Consider the following 17017-nt stretch of genomic DNA (forward strand, 5'->3'; position numbering starts at 1 on the left):
TGTGTGTGAGAGAATGGGTGTGTGAGTGTGTTGTGTGTAGTGTGTGTGAGTGTGCTGTGAGAGTGTGTGTTGTGTGTGAGAGTGTGAGTGTGTTGTGTATGAGAGTGTGAGTGTGTTGTGTGTAGTGTGTGTGAGTGTGTGAATGTGTTGTGTGTAGTGTGTGTGTGAGAGAGTGTGAGTGTGTTGTGTGTGTGAGTGTGTTGTGTGTGAGAGAGAGAGTGTGTGTGTTGTGTGTAGTGTGTTGGAGGTAAGGAGCTTCGAAATAAAGGGCAGAAGAGGATTTTCTATTTAAAAATAGAAAGGATAGGGGGCAGCTAGGTGGTGCAGTGGATAGAGCACCAGCCCTGAATTCAGGAGGACCTTGAGTTCAAATCTGATCTCAGACACTTAACACTTCCTAGCTGTGTGACCCTGGGCAAGTCACTTAACCCCAGCCTCAAAAACAAAAACAAAACAAAACAAAACAAACAAAAAAAAATAGAAAGGATAAGGAGAGAGAGAAAGAGAGGGAGAGGGAAAGGGAGAGGAGGGGGGAGAGGGAAAAGGAGAGGAGGGGGGAGAGGGAAAGGGAGAGGAGGGGGGAGAGGGGAGGGAGGGAGAGAGTTCAGCCTACTGATTCCTGGTTTGGAAACTCATTTCCTAGCCATTTTCCTCTAGAGGGGATGCATGGAAAGCCGAACCTGGAGCCGGGAAGCTGCTTTAAGTTCAGATGTTTGTCACTTTTCCCTCAGTTGCTTCGTCTGTAAAATAGGTATAACGATGGCACGAATCACCCCGGGTTGTAGTAAGAATAAAATGAAACAATATTTTCATTGTAGTGTCCCAAAAGTCGGAGCAGTTTTGTTATTAAAGCTTAAACTTAAACCAATTAAAGTTGCAAAAAGAACCGAGACTATTAGGACACCCCGTTTAAAAGCTATTATTATTGTTACGCCCCGTTCCTGCTTCTCTTCCCGCCCCTTTGCTCCTGTCCCCGCCCCTTTTCTACCCCCTTCTCCTCTTCCCCGCCTTCCCCAGGGTTCTTCTGCCCCTCTCCCTCCTCCCCGTCCCGTTCCAACCCCCTCCCCGCCCCCGCCTCGCCCCTACTTCCCGGCCGCCGTCGCTCTGTTCTCGGCGGAGCGCTGGGGGAGGACAAGATGGCGCTGGACGGCGGCTCGGGACTGGTCGGGGCCGCGGCCGCGATGAACCCCCTGTCCCGCTTCACGTGCCCCGTGTGCCTGGAGGTGTATGAGAAGCCCGAGCGGGCGCCCTGCGGACACGTGTAAGCGGGAGGGGCCTGGGGGCGCCGCTGGGTCTGAGCCGGGGGCGCCCGTGACTGAGTTGTGAACTGAGAGACAGAGTCCGGAAAAGGGAGGGGGGCGGGCACCGAAGTGCCCGAGCCCGGGAGAAAGGGTCTTCGAGTGGGGCTGCTGGGCGGGAGGCAGTGGGGGGAGGGCCGCCGGGAGAATATGGGAACGGAGGGAGGAGAGGAATGAAGAGATAATGGGACCCAGGTGTGGAGGGGAGGGGGGATGGGAAGTGGGCTGGCGGTCCGACGGTCCTCCTTGTGGGACTGGGGCTAAGTCAGATTAACTTCTGCGGTCTCCGTCTCTTTTCCCATAAAATAAGGGGATCGAACTCACCGACCCCTAGAGACTGCCCCAGTTTTAAAGTGTTGTGATCTCGTGGTCCATGACGGGAAAACACGGTTGGGGGGGAGGGGTTCCGCCCCAGAGGCAGGTCTCCTCTGTGGAGGAATCCGAATAAGAGGTGTCGGGGGAGGGGGGTTCTCGGGAAAAGAACTTGGGGGAGGGAGAAAAGAGGAGAGGTAGTGGCGGTCCCTAGATCGGAGTGGGAATGGGCGAGGGTTCGGGCGAGAACGGAAGGGGGGAGACGGGCCCTTCCTCGTCTACTATTCTGGCATTCTCCGAAAAGAAATGAGAAAGGGAAGCGGGGGAGAGGGGTACACACGGGGCCGTCCGCGTTTGGGGCGGAGGAAGGGGGGCCGCATCCCAGCGGCGGAGGGCTTTACGCTTAGTTTTTAAACTTGGAAACGAGAATAAGATATTTCTCTCTCTTCCCCCTCGCCCTTTTTGGTGCTTAGCATTTACTAGTTTAGTCGGTTTCTGAGACAAAATTAACTGGAGCAGTCAAAACAGAAAAAGTGGGTGGGATATCGCACGCAGCCTGGGGGAAGAAAAGATAGGAAACTGAAACCGAAAGCTATTTAGAAATTCAGAGTTTAAAAACAACCGAGGAATTAAAACCAGCTTAGTTAGGTGGGGTTATAACCGGCCTCCAGCAGGCTCGGTGACAGCTGGGGCGGGATCTGCCCCTCTCAGGGACTGAAGAACTGGGAACGCTGCTTTGTGTTAGTTTGAAGAGGAGGTTTGCTACGGCAGACGTGACCCAGGGCTGAGAATCAGAAGATGCGGTTTCTAGTCTCATTTCTGCCACTGATTCATCTGCATGTATGCATGAGGAAGTTAGTGCCTCTCTGAGCCTCCGCTTTCTCTTCTAAAACTTCTGCTCCCAGGGTTTGTTAGGATGAAAAGAGATAGAAGTGAAAGGGAAATGCTACACAAGTTTAAGCTATTGTTCCAACTTTTTTTTTCTTGTCTCTATTTTCATTAAGTTTTCTAGGGCTTACTTAAATTACTATTTTGATGGCCTACCCATGTGTTCAGTAAGCATGTTTGGTCACTATTGCAGATGTAAATCCAATGTATCCTTCCCATAAAAGCATTATCCTGTTTTAGCAAGCCTGGGGACAATTGTAATGACAGTTTACCAAATATTATGGGGAACTTTGAGCAGTAAAACAAGTGATACAAATGAAATGTACTTGTTAGAATGTCAGGAATACATTGCCTTTGCAGGCTTTCTGATAAATTTTACTGGAAATACTTTAAATTGCTAAATTGAATAATAAATTGCTATTGATTGGTGGTATGTTTGTTGTTTAATAAGAAGTTTTCTGTCATCAGATCTTCATTTGTTGACAATATGACGAGGACATTCACAGAGTATCTTCCTTATAAGGAATTCTTGTCAAATCATTTTGTTTCTGTTTTAGTTTTTGTGCCGTTTGCCTGCAGCAGTGTCTAAAACCGAAGAAACCTGTCTGTGGAGTCTGTCGGAGTGCTTTATCTCTGGGGACCAAAGCTGTGGACTTAGAAAAGCAAATTGAAGCAACTGAGGCAACTTGTAGTGGCTGCAAAAAAAAGGTATGTGCAGCAATCAAGATGGAAGCCTACAGGTATTCATTCCACTGGTGTCATTTGTACCTTTTTGAAATTCATTTGGTAAATGAGAGAATTTATTCGTAGTAGTTTGCTACACTGCTCAATAGTAATAAAATCTAATATTTATATGGCACTTGATGATTTAGTTAGTTTAGTTATTTTAGTTAGTTTAATTATCCCCACTTGATGGGGATAATTAGTGAATATATGCAGAGCTAAGAGAGAAGTGTCTTGTCTGTGGAATAGTCAGAAGGTCAGTGTCACTGGATCAAAAAGTGCACAACGGGAGAATAAGATGTAAGAACTAAAAAGCTAAGTGTTATAAAGAACTTTGAGTGCCAAACAGAGGATTTTGTATTTGATTCTGAAGGTGATAGGAGCCATTGGAATTTATTGAGTAAGGGAGTGATATGGTTGGGCCTTTGCTTTAGGAAAATCCCTGTAGTGGCTGAAGGAAGATGAATTAGAGTGAAGAGAAACTTTACGGAAGCAGGCCATCACCAGGCTATTAACAAAACTCTAGGCAGCTAGGTGGTACAGTGGATAAAGTTAGGAGAACCTGTGTTCAAATTCAGCCTCTGACTCAGCACTGTGTGACCCTGAGCAAGTAATTTAACCTCAATTGCCTCAGCAAAACAAACAAAAATAGTCCAGGTATGAGATGAGTCTGCACCAGAGTGGTGGCAATATCAGGACAGTATCATACTGTCCATCCTTACTATAAATAGGGGTATATTTGAGAAATGTTACAGAAGTGAAGTCAACAATCCTTGACAATAGCTTGCAAAAATGGAGTGAGAGAAAGTGAAAAGTTGAGAATGACTCCTGGCTTGGAAGCCTTGGAGACTGGGAAGATGATGATAATGATGTCTTTGATGGGAATAGAGAGGAAGAAAAGAAGGAAGAAGGAGATAAGTTTCATTGTAGACATGTTGAGTTTAAGATGCCTTTTAGACATTCAGTTCACAATGTCTGGTAGGCACTTGGAGATGGGAGATTGTACGTCAGCAGAGAAGCTAGGGAGTGATAAATATGAGAATCATCAGCTGAGAGATGAGTTAAATAAGAAAAGTAGTATATAGAGAGAAGAGAAGTTAGCCCAGGAAAAACCCTAAGGTTCACCTACCGTTAGAAAGCATGATCTGGAAGAGGATCTAGCAGAAAAGACAAGTTCCCAGGGTCAGGCACCTAGTTAAGTATGAGAATAAAAATTTTGACTACTCTCCTTAGTCCAGGGCTAGTACTTTTCCCTATTACATTATACTGCTTGCTTCTTTCTTGCTCTATGTAATGAAAAGAATAATGAATTTGGAGTTCATAGCCTTTGCCTTGAATCTTGATCTTGTCACTTTGAGTAGCTATATATTTAACCTTTTCAAACCCAGTTTCCACATCTGCAAATGGAAGATTGGTCTCACTCTCAAGTTTCTTTTATTACTATGAATCTTTGGTTATGTTAGTTCCTTATAAATAAATAATTAAATGTTTTCAAGTTTGCCTAGGCTTCTTAGTGTAATGCCTAGATTTTATAGAAGGGGCAGTTTGGAATTGAGTCTTATTTTTGTAGATCTGCCTTTTTGACAGCATATTATTTTTACAAGTTTGTAGTCTTTCTTAAGTCATGTCAGAATTAGACTTTAACTATAAATTATATAGTCTCATGTGTTTAGTGGCCAAGTTCAGAAAAGTTGAAAGATTTACCAAGTTCAGATTGTATATATAGAAGTTAAAAACTACTAAAAATAAAAAATAATCTTCAGGGCAGCCTCTTCAATTTTTTGTTGTCATAGTAACTATTTAAATAAAATTCTTCAGTCCAGTAAAACTTAAGTTTTGTGATTAATTGAAGCTCTTTAATAAACTAAAATCTGTTTCCCTGTTGCCTGGCATAGTCCCAGAATATTAGAGTTGGAATGACCTTCAGAATTAGAAACAAACTAGTCTAATGTTTTCATATTACAAAGGAGGAAACTAACTCCTAAGAGGCTGGAAAACTTGCAGTTCACACAGATAGCTCCTACACTGGTAGGGTTTTTAGTTTAATAAGAGGATAATCAACATAGATTGTGAAGTGATCTCACAAGCCTTCCTGGGACTTTTCTTTCTTTTTTTTTTTTTTCCCCCCCTGAGGCTGGGGTTAAGTGACTTGCTCAAGCTCACACAGCGAGGGAGTGTTAAGTGTCTGAGCCAGAATTGAATTCAGGTCCTCCTGACTTCAGGGCTGATGCTCTAACCACTACACCACCTAGCTGGCCCTGGGGACTTGGCTTTTCACACTTTTCATGATCTCCAATTTTTTAATTCCTCCCTATTTTCTAGTTTCAATAATCTGGCCTCACTTTCTACCCTTAGTCCCCAAATTCTATTCTTTTCACTTAATTTTACCTTCAATTATATTTGGAATTTTTTATTCTTTTACATTAAACTTTTTTTTCCCCAACATATTTTCTTTTCAGTGTTAGAGGGAAAGGATTGTTTTTGCTAAGGCTAACTTTTCCACCTACCTCCTCAGTCCCATCCTTCTCTTCTGTGACTTTAATAAGTTATAGTTTTCTTCTTCTTTACAATTGTCAAGTCCTATTGATTTGTAAATTGTTTTACTTCTTTCTCTTCTTTCCTACTTTGAAAGTCCCTGTCACTGCATAGCTAGATTATCTGACTAGCCTTCTTACCTTTAGTTTATCCCTTCTCACATCCTTTTTTACTTGGCTGCCTGTATAATCTTTACCTGGTCATGTTTCCTCAAAAATTTTAAGTGGCTTCTCATTGATTCCTGAATTAAAATATAGATCCTAGGTTCTGGCATGAAAAAAATGCAGTCTTTTCTACCTGCCTTTCCATCATGATCTCTTACTATTTCATATCTTCTTCATTCCAGCAAGATTAGGTTATCCCCATTGATTTCTTGCAATAACTTATTTTACTACTGCTACTCCTTTCTTAAATGGATTAATTGGAACAGCCAGGATAGAGCACGGGCCCTGAAGTCAAGAGGATCTAAAATGGATTAATTCTTTCTTCCTGTTTTCATCTGCTGAAATTTTCTCCTTTCCTTGAGACCTAACTTTGCTCACATGTCCTGTAGTAGCTCTCAGTTTTCAAATTTCTTTCTAGTTCTTGGCCTGAACCTATATTCTTCTATTTTAGATTAGAAACCCTTGAGAACACAGTCTGTGACATGACCTTGCCTTTCCTGAGCTTTTCTTAAATCACTTCCGAATGTGAAGAGACTTTCCTCCCCTTCCCTAAGAGAATGAGTTCCAAAGGCCCACTGTGTGTGCCAACTTCTCCATGAAACACCTCCTGACATACCCATGTGTACTTATCAAAGTGATCTTTCTCTCAAATTTCTCGTAGCATTTTGCCTGGATCTTTACTTTTATTGTTCCCTTAGATCATAATTGTGTGTGTGTGTGTGTGTGTGTCTCTCTCTTCCCCAATAGAAATTAAGTATCCTTATATAGTAGGTTTTATATAAGCACCTTTGTACAACTCCTCACGTACAGTATAGGTGCTAATGGTTTTGAATAATGAATTAAACACAACTCTTTCTCTCCTGCCTGTCACAACACAATACTTTATGCTATATATTTTAGTAATGAGCTATACATCTGACCTTCTAATCAAATGGGCATTTCAGGGTCTTTTATAGTCGCCCACATGGCCAATTCAACCAAAGAGAGAAATAAGGTTTTTGTAAAGAAAGAAGATTTAGACTTGTGATATCAGTCAAGTTAATTATCTTCTCTTGGTATCACTTTCTTCTATGTAATGAAAAGGGTTTGGATTAATTAATATCTTAAGTTTTTTGGGCTATTGGATAGTGATTCTAGGGTGGGCACCTTCAATTGATGGGCAACATGTAAAAATTGTGAGTAAGACAAGGGCAAGAGCTGCTTACCCAAACTTGTATCTGACACCTTTATTTTTGACTTTTTAGCTCCAACTGCTTTCTTTTTTTTAAAGGATCTCAACCCCTTGGACAAGAAAGTGATCCTTTTCTTCGTTTAAGTATACTAACTAGCTCCTTTATGTTGGTTCTTTAGCTGGCCCTATCAAAAATGCGTAACCATGTAGCTTCCTGTTCCAAATATCAGAACTACTTAATGGAAGGTGTTAAGGCTACCACTAAGGATATGACATATCAGCCAAGGTAAATATGTTACCACTCAACTATTGATTTTCTGTTTTGGGATTCCTTATAATTTCTATAAATTTTATACTCTATCTGGGAATTATCTTAAATGAACCAAAGGTATTAGAAACTTAATATTTTTAAATGTCTAAATAACTTCAAGAAGGTAGAAGTGTAAGCATTTTATTAGTTTTAGGTGATCATTCTATTTTATTTAGTATTGGACTGGGAATTAGGAGACCTAGGTTCTAGTTTTTTCTCTGATACTAGCTAGTTGGCTGACCCTAAGCAAAAAAATGCCTTTTGGTGGACCTCAGTTTTCTCATTCATAAATTAGGAAGAAAGGATTAGATGGTTTAATGTTTTACGAGTTTATTAAGTTGTTTTTAATTTGATACCCATATCATGAAAAGCTCAATTTCTAAGCTTCATCTGAGTACTGAGTGTGTTTAGCATCAGAAATCATAATTACAACTCACATTTACATAATCTGTTAAGATTTTTTCTGTATGAACTTGTAAAGACTTGTAGAACACTTTCCTCATTACCGATCTTTGCATTAGGTGGTACCAGAATTGTAATCCCTATTTTATAGATGAAGGAATTGAAGCTTAGAGAAATTAATTGACTTATTCATGGATGCTTAATCTGAATTTGAATTTCTCTTCATTTCAAGCATATAGCACTCTTTGTGTTATATCATTCTGCTTCTCAAAATCATCTTTGTCATGTCTCAATAAATTTTATAGCACGTGATTTTTCTGAAATGCTTAGCATAGAATTTTTCACATGATATGGATTTAATAAATATTTATTGAAATGTAACTTAGTATGGAAATATATTTTAAATGATTTTATATGTATAACCTATATCAGATTGCTTGCCTTCTTGGGGAGGGAAGAGGAAGGCAAGAGAGGGAGAAAAAATTTGGAACTCAGAATCTTACAGAAATGAATGTTGAGAACTATCTTTATATGTAATTGGAAAAAATAAAATCCTATTAAAAAAAAGTGTAATTTAGTTTTCATTCATATGATTGTTGATTTATATAATTTTTCCTTCCTTTTCAGTAGGAATATCCCAAACCGATTTACCTTTCCATGTCCTTACTGTCCTGAGAAGAACTTTGATCAGGAAGGACTAGCTGAACACTGCAAAATGTACCACAGCACAGATACTAAATCAGTGGTAATATGGATTTTCTTTAAATTCCATTTATGTTTATGGAAAAGTTTCTCAGAAGAAAAAAAAAAAGATGCTCAATTATAAATATTTAGACTGCAAATAAAAGATAATTCAGAGGGGACTAGATTGCCCTGATAGTTATTGTCCCTTTGAATTTTTTTCAGATGTCCATATTTGTTCCATATTATTGACAGAATGGGCAGTTGGGTGGTAAAAAGGATGGAGTGTCAAGACCTGGAATCAGGAAGACTCTTCCTGAATTCAACTTTAGCCTCAGACATTTCCTAGCTGTGTGGCCCTGAGCAAATCATTTTTTCTTGTTTGCTTCAGTTTCCTTATGTGTAAAATGAGCTAGAGAAGGCAATGGCAAATCATTCCTTTGTCTTGGCCAAGAAAACCCCTAAATGGGGTCATGAAAAGACAAACACAAATGAACAACAATAAATTGACATTATAGATTAGTCTTTCTTTTAAAATTATAATTTATAATTTACCTCTTAATTGAATGATGTCATCAGCTTTATTTTGGATTCATAATGGGCTGGTTCTCTTTAATGTAGCTATATTTGGGGGGATTGTTCTTTGCTTATATTCTCAATCCCCCATCGATGGTCTTCCCCTTTTCTTTACCTACTATAGTCTTGTCTATGTTTTAAAGCTCAACTCTTATTCCATCTCTATGAAGCGTTCCAAAACTATCCTAGCTATACATTGCTTTCTTGGTTTTGGGACTTTAGTGTATAGTATCTGTATACACAGTTTGGCAGTTTATTATATAGATCCTTAATAGCAACTTCTATATTTTTTTGTTTTGTGTTGCTACTTAATCTGCAGACATTTATTAAGCACCTTTTATATACCAGACAAGCTAGATGTTGGAAGTAAGTGTGTTGACAAAATGGCTGTTTACATTTTGGAAGTTACATTTTGAGAGGCTTATATAATTTAGCACTGGAGTGATTGTTAAGAAACCTTATTTCCCTGTCTATAAATGACTAGACTAGATAAGATTGTTTCAAATTCTAGTCTGGAATTTTATGATTCTTTTTACTTTTTATCTTGGTTTAAAGGTTTGTCCAATTTGTGCTTCAATGCCCTGGGGAGACCCCAATTATCGGAGTGCTAACTTCATGGATCACATTCAGCGTAGACATCAGTTTTCTTATGATACTTTTGTGGTGAGTGTTATTTCCAAGCTGGAAACTTTTCTACAGATTCATCTGTACTCTTTGAGGAAAACAATCAAGAAATTTATAAGAATTGTTGTATATTCAGTGTCTTTCCTTGAAAATACTCCTTTATTGTCTCTTTTAAAAATTGTAGTTCATATAGTACATTATTTCAGTTTTCTCTTTCATTCCATATGGTGCAGTTTTAAACTGTTACAAAGCAGGCTAAGTCCAGAAAGGAGTAGCAGGGCCTGAAATATATAATCAATTAACAGGAAGAATGTTTAAAAAAATTAATTGTCCTTGGTTTTTCCATAGTTGGGTGTCCAATGCTTTTAGTATGCAAAGCTTCTATTTATTTTAACATCTGAAAGTGAACATTGCTGCCCTGGTCTGGAAGAATTTGGTTATGTTTAAGAGTGATTAATTGGCTTATATCATAAATAATTTTTGTCTTCCTACTGAGCCAAATTGGGAAATTTTAGGAATGTAATAGTATAAGCAAAAAAAAAAAAAAAAAAATTAAATTACAAAAGGGCGGGGGTGTGTGATAGGTTAGGGTGGAGGTTGTTATATTTATTAGGAATGGGGAAATACTCTAAAGAAGGGTGAAGGAGAGATAAGATAACTTACTATTTTCCACTTAAAAAGAATTTATTGCAGAAAGGAGGAGAAGGTTGAGACCAGGTTATCACTTGAACGTCTCTTTCTTCTAAACCTATCAAAGGAGATAAAGAGATGGTCAGGGAGCTAGGCCAAAAAAAAAAAAAAAAAAAAAAAAAGTCTAGTGTATGGAATAAAAGAAAATATACAATGAATGATCACCATAGTAAATGTGAATGAGGTGAATTCATAAAATGGAAAAGAATCGTAGAATAGATTAGAAAGGAGAATACATTCTTTACAAGAAATTTATTTGAAGCATAAAGATTCATACTTAGATTAAAAAAAGAGATTGGAGAAAAATTTGAAATCAAGCAGGAGTAGTAGTCATGATTTCAAACAAAGCAAAAGTAAACATACACTTGGGGGGGGGGGGGACCAAAACCCAAGGAATCTACATTATATTTAAAGGCAAAATAGACAATTAATTAACAGCTACTTAAAATTATGTACTTAATGGTATACCATTTAAATACTTAAAAGTTAAGTGAGTTACAAGGTGAAATAGTGAAAACCATAGTATTTGGGAACTCAGTGTTTGTTCCCCTTTGTTCCCCTTTCAGATCTAGAAAAATCTTACCCCCAAAAAGAAAAATTATGGACCCAAATTGAATTTTTAAAGTGAATTAAATTAGTTTGTTAACTTTTAGTTTAATTTTTATATTTGTTAAATCTCTGGCATGATTAGTGAATAGGAATTTTTTTTTTTTTTTTGCTGAGGGAATCAGGAGTGACTTGCCCAGAGTCACAGATCACATTTGAACTCTGGTCCTCCTGACTGATTCAGGGCTAGTGCTCTACCCACTGCGCCACCTAGCTGCCCCAAGAAAGAATATTTTTCTCAGCATGACAGTTTTACAAAAATTGTCCATGTTGTACTAGACATCAAAACCTCACAAATGCAGAAAAATTAAGCATCCTTAATGATCACACTGGAATTCAATAAAGGATCATTGAAGAAAGATTAAAAATGAACTGCAGAATGAGTAAATTAATCCTAAACAATGATCAGTCAAAGAACAAATCATAGAAATAGTAAGTGATTTGTTCAGAGATATGATAACCAAAAGATTTTAGATAGATCCAAAGGACTCCTTTGGCTCTAAATTATTCATTAACAAAAGAATATATTAATTAATTGGACTTAAAATTAAAAAAGAAAAATCTAGAAAATAACTTAAAAAAAAACAACTTTCTAATCAAAACTTTCCAGTTACTTAAATAAATACTCTGAAGATTTTTAAAATATTTTAAATAAATCTAAAAAAATCCATTAAGCTTATAAATACTAAAAGCTTAAAAAAAATTAGTAAATTTGGCAGCTGGGTGGGGTGGGGTTACAGTGGCTAGAACACTGGGCTTGGAATAAGGAAGACTAAATTTTATGAGTTCAAATCTAGCCTCAGACATTTACTAGCTGTGTGACTGGGGAAGTAACTTAACTGGGAATGCCTTGGTTTCCCTGTCTATAAAATGAACTAGAGAAGTACTCCAATACCTTTGCCAAGAAAAACAAATTTGATTTTTAAAAAAGAACTTAACATGACTTGAAAACTTCACTTACACAGCTAGATGAATGCAAACTTACCTTTTGTTTCGTCATAATACTATATGCTAATAACTCAGGGTATGAGAATGGGATAAGCACAGGTGGTCTGGTGCAATTTTAAAAAAGCAGTAAAAAAGGAGTCAAAAACTTTGGTTTGAGCCCCCTTTACTAGATGAGTGACTGGGTATTTTGCCTCTCCAAGTCTCAGTTCCCTTTTTTGCCTTATGTAGAGCAAGCCAGGCTAATGTTACTGATTCTATAAAAGTTGTGATGCTAGTTAGTGCTTTGTTTTTCAATCTTCATCTGCCATCCTTCCCTTACCTTAACTTAGTGTATACTTTGCACATATTGTTTCCTTCAAAAGGATGTAAGCTTCTTGAGGGTAAGGAATATTTCATTTTTGTTTTTGTCTCCTCAGTGCTTAGCATCTAGTAGACACTTAACAAATACTTGCATTGGTTAATACAACTCTTAAATTACACTTGCCTCTCTATGAGGGAAATTTGTATAATTTTCATTTTAAGTATAATCATGCCCATCTTCCCATCCCTCATCAGTACTCCATAATTATTACTATCTTGTTACTGAGATTTTTATGTTGCTTAACATTCTGTTTTTTTCCTTAGGATTATGATGTGGATGAAGATGACATGATGAACCAGGCTTTGCTACGCTCCTTGATAGATAAATGAGCTCAAAACTTGTGTTTGAGAGTTGCAAGGTTTACATAGAAGAAGTAGAAGCAGCAGCATTTTTTTTTAATGGGCATGATTATAACAAGGATCATGGTCAGAGCCCTCTTTCTTTTTCATCCCTTGAAACTCTAAGACCCCATCTTTTCGCCCTCCTTTTTGGCAGGTTTTGTTGTATTGCACTTCTAATTTCTGCATCTTTTTTCCTGCAGTGATAACTGGTTTATTTTTTCCTTCATTTCTCCTGCTTTTGTTTTCATCCCTTCCAGTATTTACTGTTTACTTCCTATTAGCTAGTCATATTCTGGGGCATTGTAGCAAAATTGAGATGGCAAAAAGTCTAACTTCTTTATTTCTTACCCATGGAACTATGATAAAGCATTTTGTATTTGATCAGACTTTTGAGCTAGAATGGCCCCTAGTCCTTGGCTCTATTTACTTAAGGCTGCAATTAATTTTCCAGTAAAGGTTTTAAAAACCTTTTAAAGGATGTTTAGTAGTGTTTATAGTGTTACAAATGATAATTTCTGATTATATTTCCATATAATTCAACATACCTCTAGAATGCCAACTAATTCATAGTCTTGAGTTCAATGCCTCATTGGTACTGTTTAGTATAAAATGTAATGCCTTTTATCAGCAAAAGGATATGTTTCTAGATTTGAAGAGTAAATTTTAAATCTTTGTAAATGGTCAGGAACATTTTCTCCCCCAGACTACTAGTGTTTCAGGTGTTGTCACCTGATATTAACCTTCCTTATTTGGGGTCTTCTTACATTCTTGACCTAATAGCTTATATAGCAAAGGGTTAAAATAAAAATTTCAGAACTAACTGAGGTAGAAAGAGATTTTAAAGTTACGATTTATGACAGCAGAGTACTTAGGTCCTTTTTCTAGAAGAAAATTGTATGAACAAATTTTTTACTTCTTGAATAGTTTCTTTGTGGATTCAGTTTCAACAGAGAAATCCATGTTTAAAATATCATCTTTAATTGTAACATGTAGGAAATCATAATGGCCTCAGGAAGATGCTATTATCTGGAGGTAACAGAAGCAAAGTATTATGGTCACCAAAAAAAACCAAAAAAATAAAAAAAAAAAAAACCCAAAACAAAAAAAAACAAAACAAAAAAAAACCCCCAGCAAATAAAAACACAAAAAAATTTCCTGATATTCAGAACATTGTAAATAGAAGTTCTTTGCACAAAATAGAAATGTTGTTTTATTAATCATCTGGATTTCGAGATTTATATTTCTTTTTTTATTCCAGGAAACTTGCTTTGGAAACTGTTCAGGGAACTTGAAGTTCAGCATACTTTGCTAATATTAATAAGCACAAGGCCAAAGTGCTTTGAGCCTCTTCTATAAGAGCTGAGCTCTGCTTCCCTCCTAATGAGCAAAAGGAGGATGGAACTAGATCAGGTTTTGATCTTTTTCTTTAGATTCCATGTCTGACTGCTGGATCTAATCTAGTCAGTGACTGATGTTCCAGGTAACCAGACATGTTTTGGGCCTGTATGCTGCTATCCTACCTTTCCTGATGGGCTTAAGTAGCATTTGTACATGTTAGTTGATCCCTCAAAGCCTATGTAATTCTAAGTGCTAGTGGTTTAGTTGTAGCTTTTTAGGCTTTCTTTACTATAGTTGGATTCCAGAGTTAAGCACATTAATATAAGTTCTAGAGAAATTTCACTTTAACACTGCAGCAAGCTATACTCTCTAGAGGTTAACAAAATGTGTCCAAACTTTGGGATTTGAAAGTTTTGACTAGAGCCTATCAGACCCACTGGGTAAAGGGATCGACTTGATTCCAGTTATTTTCTTGTATTAATCTTAAGTGCACTTCATATATTTCTTGTAAGAAGACCTTTCAGAAAATGAGAACTTTATTTTGTTCTGACTTTTAAAAGTCAAAATATAAATAAATTTAATAATTTATTAAATTTTCAACCTGCTGTTTTGACTTAATGGGTTGGAGTTCTGGGGGGCAGAAATCTGGTAGGCTGGGGCTTTCTTGACCATCACTCACTTCCCCATGTCACTGTCAATGACATTTTTCTGCCCACCCACACAAGATTTAATAATCCTTAATCTTCGTCCGATGCCTCATACATGGTGGAGACCTTTTCAAAAGTCTCATCAGTACAGCAGAAGGGCTCTGGCAACCCTATCTGTGGAGCTACCTGGTCAGAGAAGCTTGTCTTTAGGAGGTTGGCCTCCAAGGAGTACATCATCTTCCTTTCCGTCTCCTAATTCACAGAATGATTTATCAGCAATGGAAAACTACTGAACTCAAGTACTGTGCTGAAACTACAGAGCTTGCTTTTGAAGAAATAGTAACAACTTACACCTTCCATATAACAAACCTGTGATGGATATTTGTGGGGAAAGGAAGAAATAAGCACTTATCAAGTGCCTGCTGAGTGCCAGGCACTGGGCCAATTGCTCTATAAATATTATCTCCTCTGATTATCATGTGAGTAGTCTTTAACCCATTTTGTTATTTAAGAAATGCAAACTAAGGAAATAACTTTCCCCAAATTACAAAGCTAGTAAGTGGTTTAGCCATACTTGAACCCAGGTCTGGTGACTTCCAAGTCTAGTGCTCTTTGAGCAGCTAGGTATGTGTGGTGGATAGAGCTCGGGTCCTGGAGTCAGATCTAGTGGCAGACACTTAGCATGATCCTGGCCAAATAGCTTAACTCTGATTAACTCTCTCCCCCCCTCACTCCCAAATGTCAGTGCTTCCAAGTGTAATGCTCTCACTAAACTTAAAGCAGAATATATTAAAAGAGTTAATATCCTGATTCTGTAATATCTAGGAGTTATTGACCTGGCTTTTTAAACAATTGTGCTCAGAGACTTCATTTTTTCATAGCACATAGTTCACAGTAAACTAATAGGCCTGTTCCTTGAGGTCTTTCCTGTATAGTACATAGATAACCAGCATGAAATAAATCTTAAAGTCCTTGTCATTTGGTTTGAATTTTTTAATTTGACAATGAATTGGAATTCCAATTCATGGTTGAAAGCTGGAGGAAGTTTTGCCAGAAGCTTTAATAAGGCATTGTGTAATGAGAGGAATACTAAGTTCTGTCCAAGACTAGCAGTGTGATTTTGGACAAATTATTGGTCTTCTCTTCAACCTTTGGATTTCCCATATATACAATGAGAGGATTGAATTAGATAAATTCTAAGGTTCTAACCCAACTTTGACTTTATTCTACAATCCTTATCACAAACTGCTGGGATTCTTCCTTCAACAACATAATTGGAAATAATATTTTAATATTTTGATACTTTCTCAAGAAAAGTGGCTGAAAGTTCATTTAGCCCCAGGATGATCAGAAGTAGGCCCAAGGGAATTGGGACATATGCTGTCCAAACTGATTATATTCTAAAGGAGCCATAATTAACTTGGCCAGTATGAGCTGCTAAAAAAAATAATTGGTATTTACATGTGGTGTATACTTTGAGGCAAGCAGTATAAGTTTTTTTTTTTTTTTTTTTTTTATCTTCGTTTCATATATGAGAAAATAGGCCCTTTTTAGCAGGTGAAGAGATTTGTCTGAGGATCATCTGAAGCTAAATCTAGCACTTCTCCACTGTACTTTGATGTATTTATTAGATGCTAAAATTGCAAGATGGAACATATTTAAGAGCGAATCGAGGCTTCAGAAAAATGAATTGGAGTGATTTGCTGTGTATTTGTAAAAGCAAATTCATGAGGCAGCTAAGAACTTGTAGAATTTACTCCAGTAAACATTAAGTGCTTAATTCTGGAAGAGATTAAAAAAAAAACCAAACAAACAAAAACAAAAACAGTTCTTACATTGAAAAAGATGCAGTTCCCCAAAAGGAGCTCACTTGCTAATTGGGGGAGAGTGCTCATTAGGGATTCAAGGGGGATTCTAAAAATTTTGGGGTTCCAGACCAGTGTCTCAAATGAATTTGCAGGCTTGTACCCATCTCCAAGGCAAAGTGCAATGTTTTCTATAACTGTAATGCCAATTAAAATGGGTTAAGTTCCAAGAGAAGTTAGCAAAGAACCAGGAGCAACATAAGTAAATTTATGGGAAAAAATGAGAGATATCAAGCATTTCAAATCAGTGGTATGTTGATTTTATAGCTTAGAAGTGGAGTTGAGGAGTAGTCTGGTTCTTCTGATTTTGTGCATAAATGCAATACCCATAATAATCTGGGCAGAGCTGGAGGAAGGGGGCCTGAAGTGTTTTTAGGCCTGAAACATCATTAGGTCAAGTGGTGGACACTCAATTTTGTTCTGCACTTGTATTAACTTTAAGCACCTCATTGTTGCTCATTAGTTACAAAAATTGTTATCACTAACCAATAGGCATCTATGTGACCTTAGCATCCTGGTTATATAGAGTAAACTGGG

The 17017-nt window shown here is 37.5% G+C and overlaps 1 protein-coding gene across 1 annotated transcript; it reads left to right on the forward strand.

The window, feature by feature from the left end:
* Positions 1-1055: 1055 nt before the first annotated feature.
* Positions 1056-14568, forward strand: RNF114 (ring finger protein 114). Its single transcript, XM_074288583.1, has 6 exons — positions 1056-1261; positions 3056-3206; positions 7271-7377; positions 8434-8548; positions 9616-9723; positions 12553-14568. The coding sequence occupies exons 1-6, from the start codon at positions 1137-1139 to the stop codon at positions 12616-12618; spliced, it is 672 nt and encodes a 223-aa protein (XP_074144684.1). The 5' UTR covers positions 1056-1136; the 3' UTR covers positions 12619-14568.
* The last annotated feature ends 2449 nt before the right edge of the window (positions 14569-17017 follow it).

Source organism: Sminthopsis crassicaudata, chromosome 2 (assembly GCF_048593235.1).
Source record: "Sminthopsis crassicaudata isolate SCR6 chromosome 2, ASM4859323v1, whole genome shotgun sequence".
Taxonomy (NCBI): Eukaryota; Metazoa; Chordata; class Mammalia; order Dasyuromorphia; family Dasyuridae; genus Sminthopsis; species Sminthopsis crassicaudata.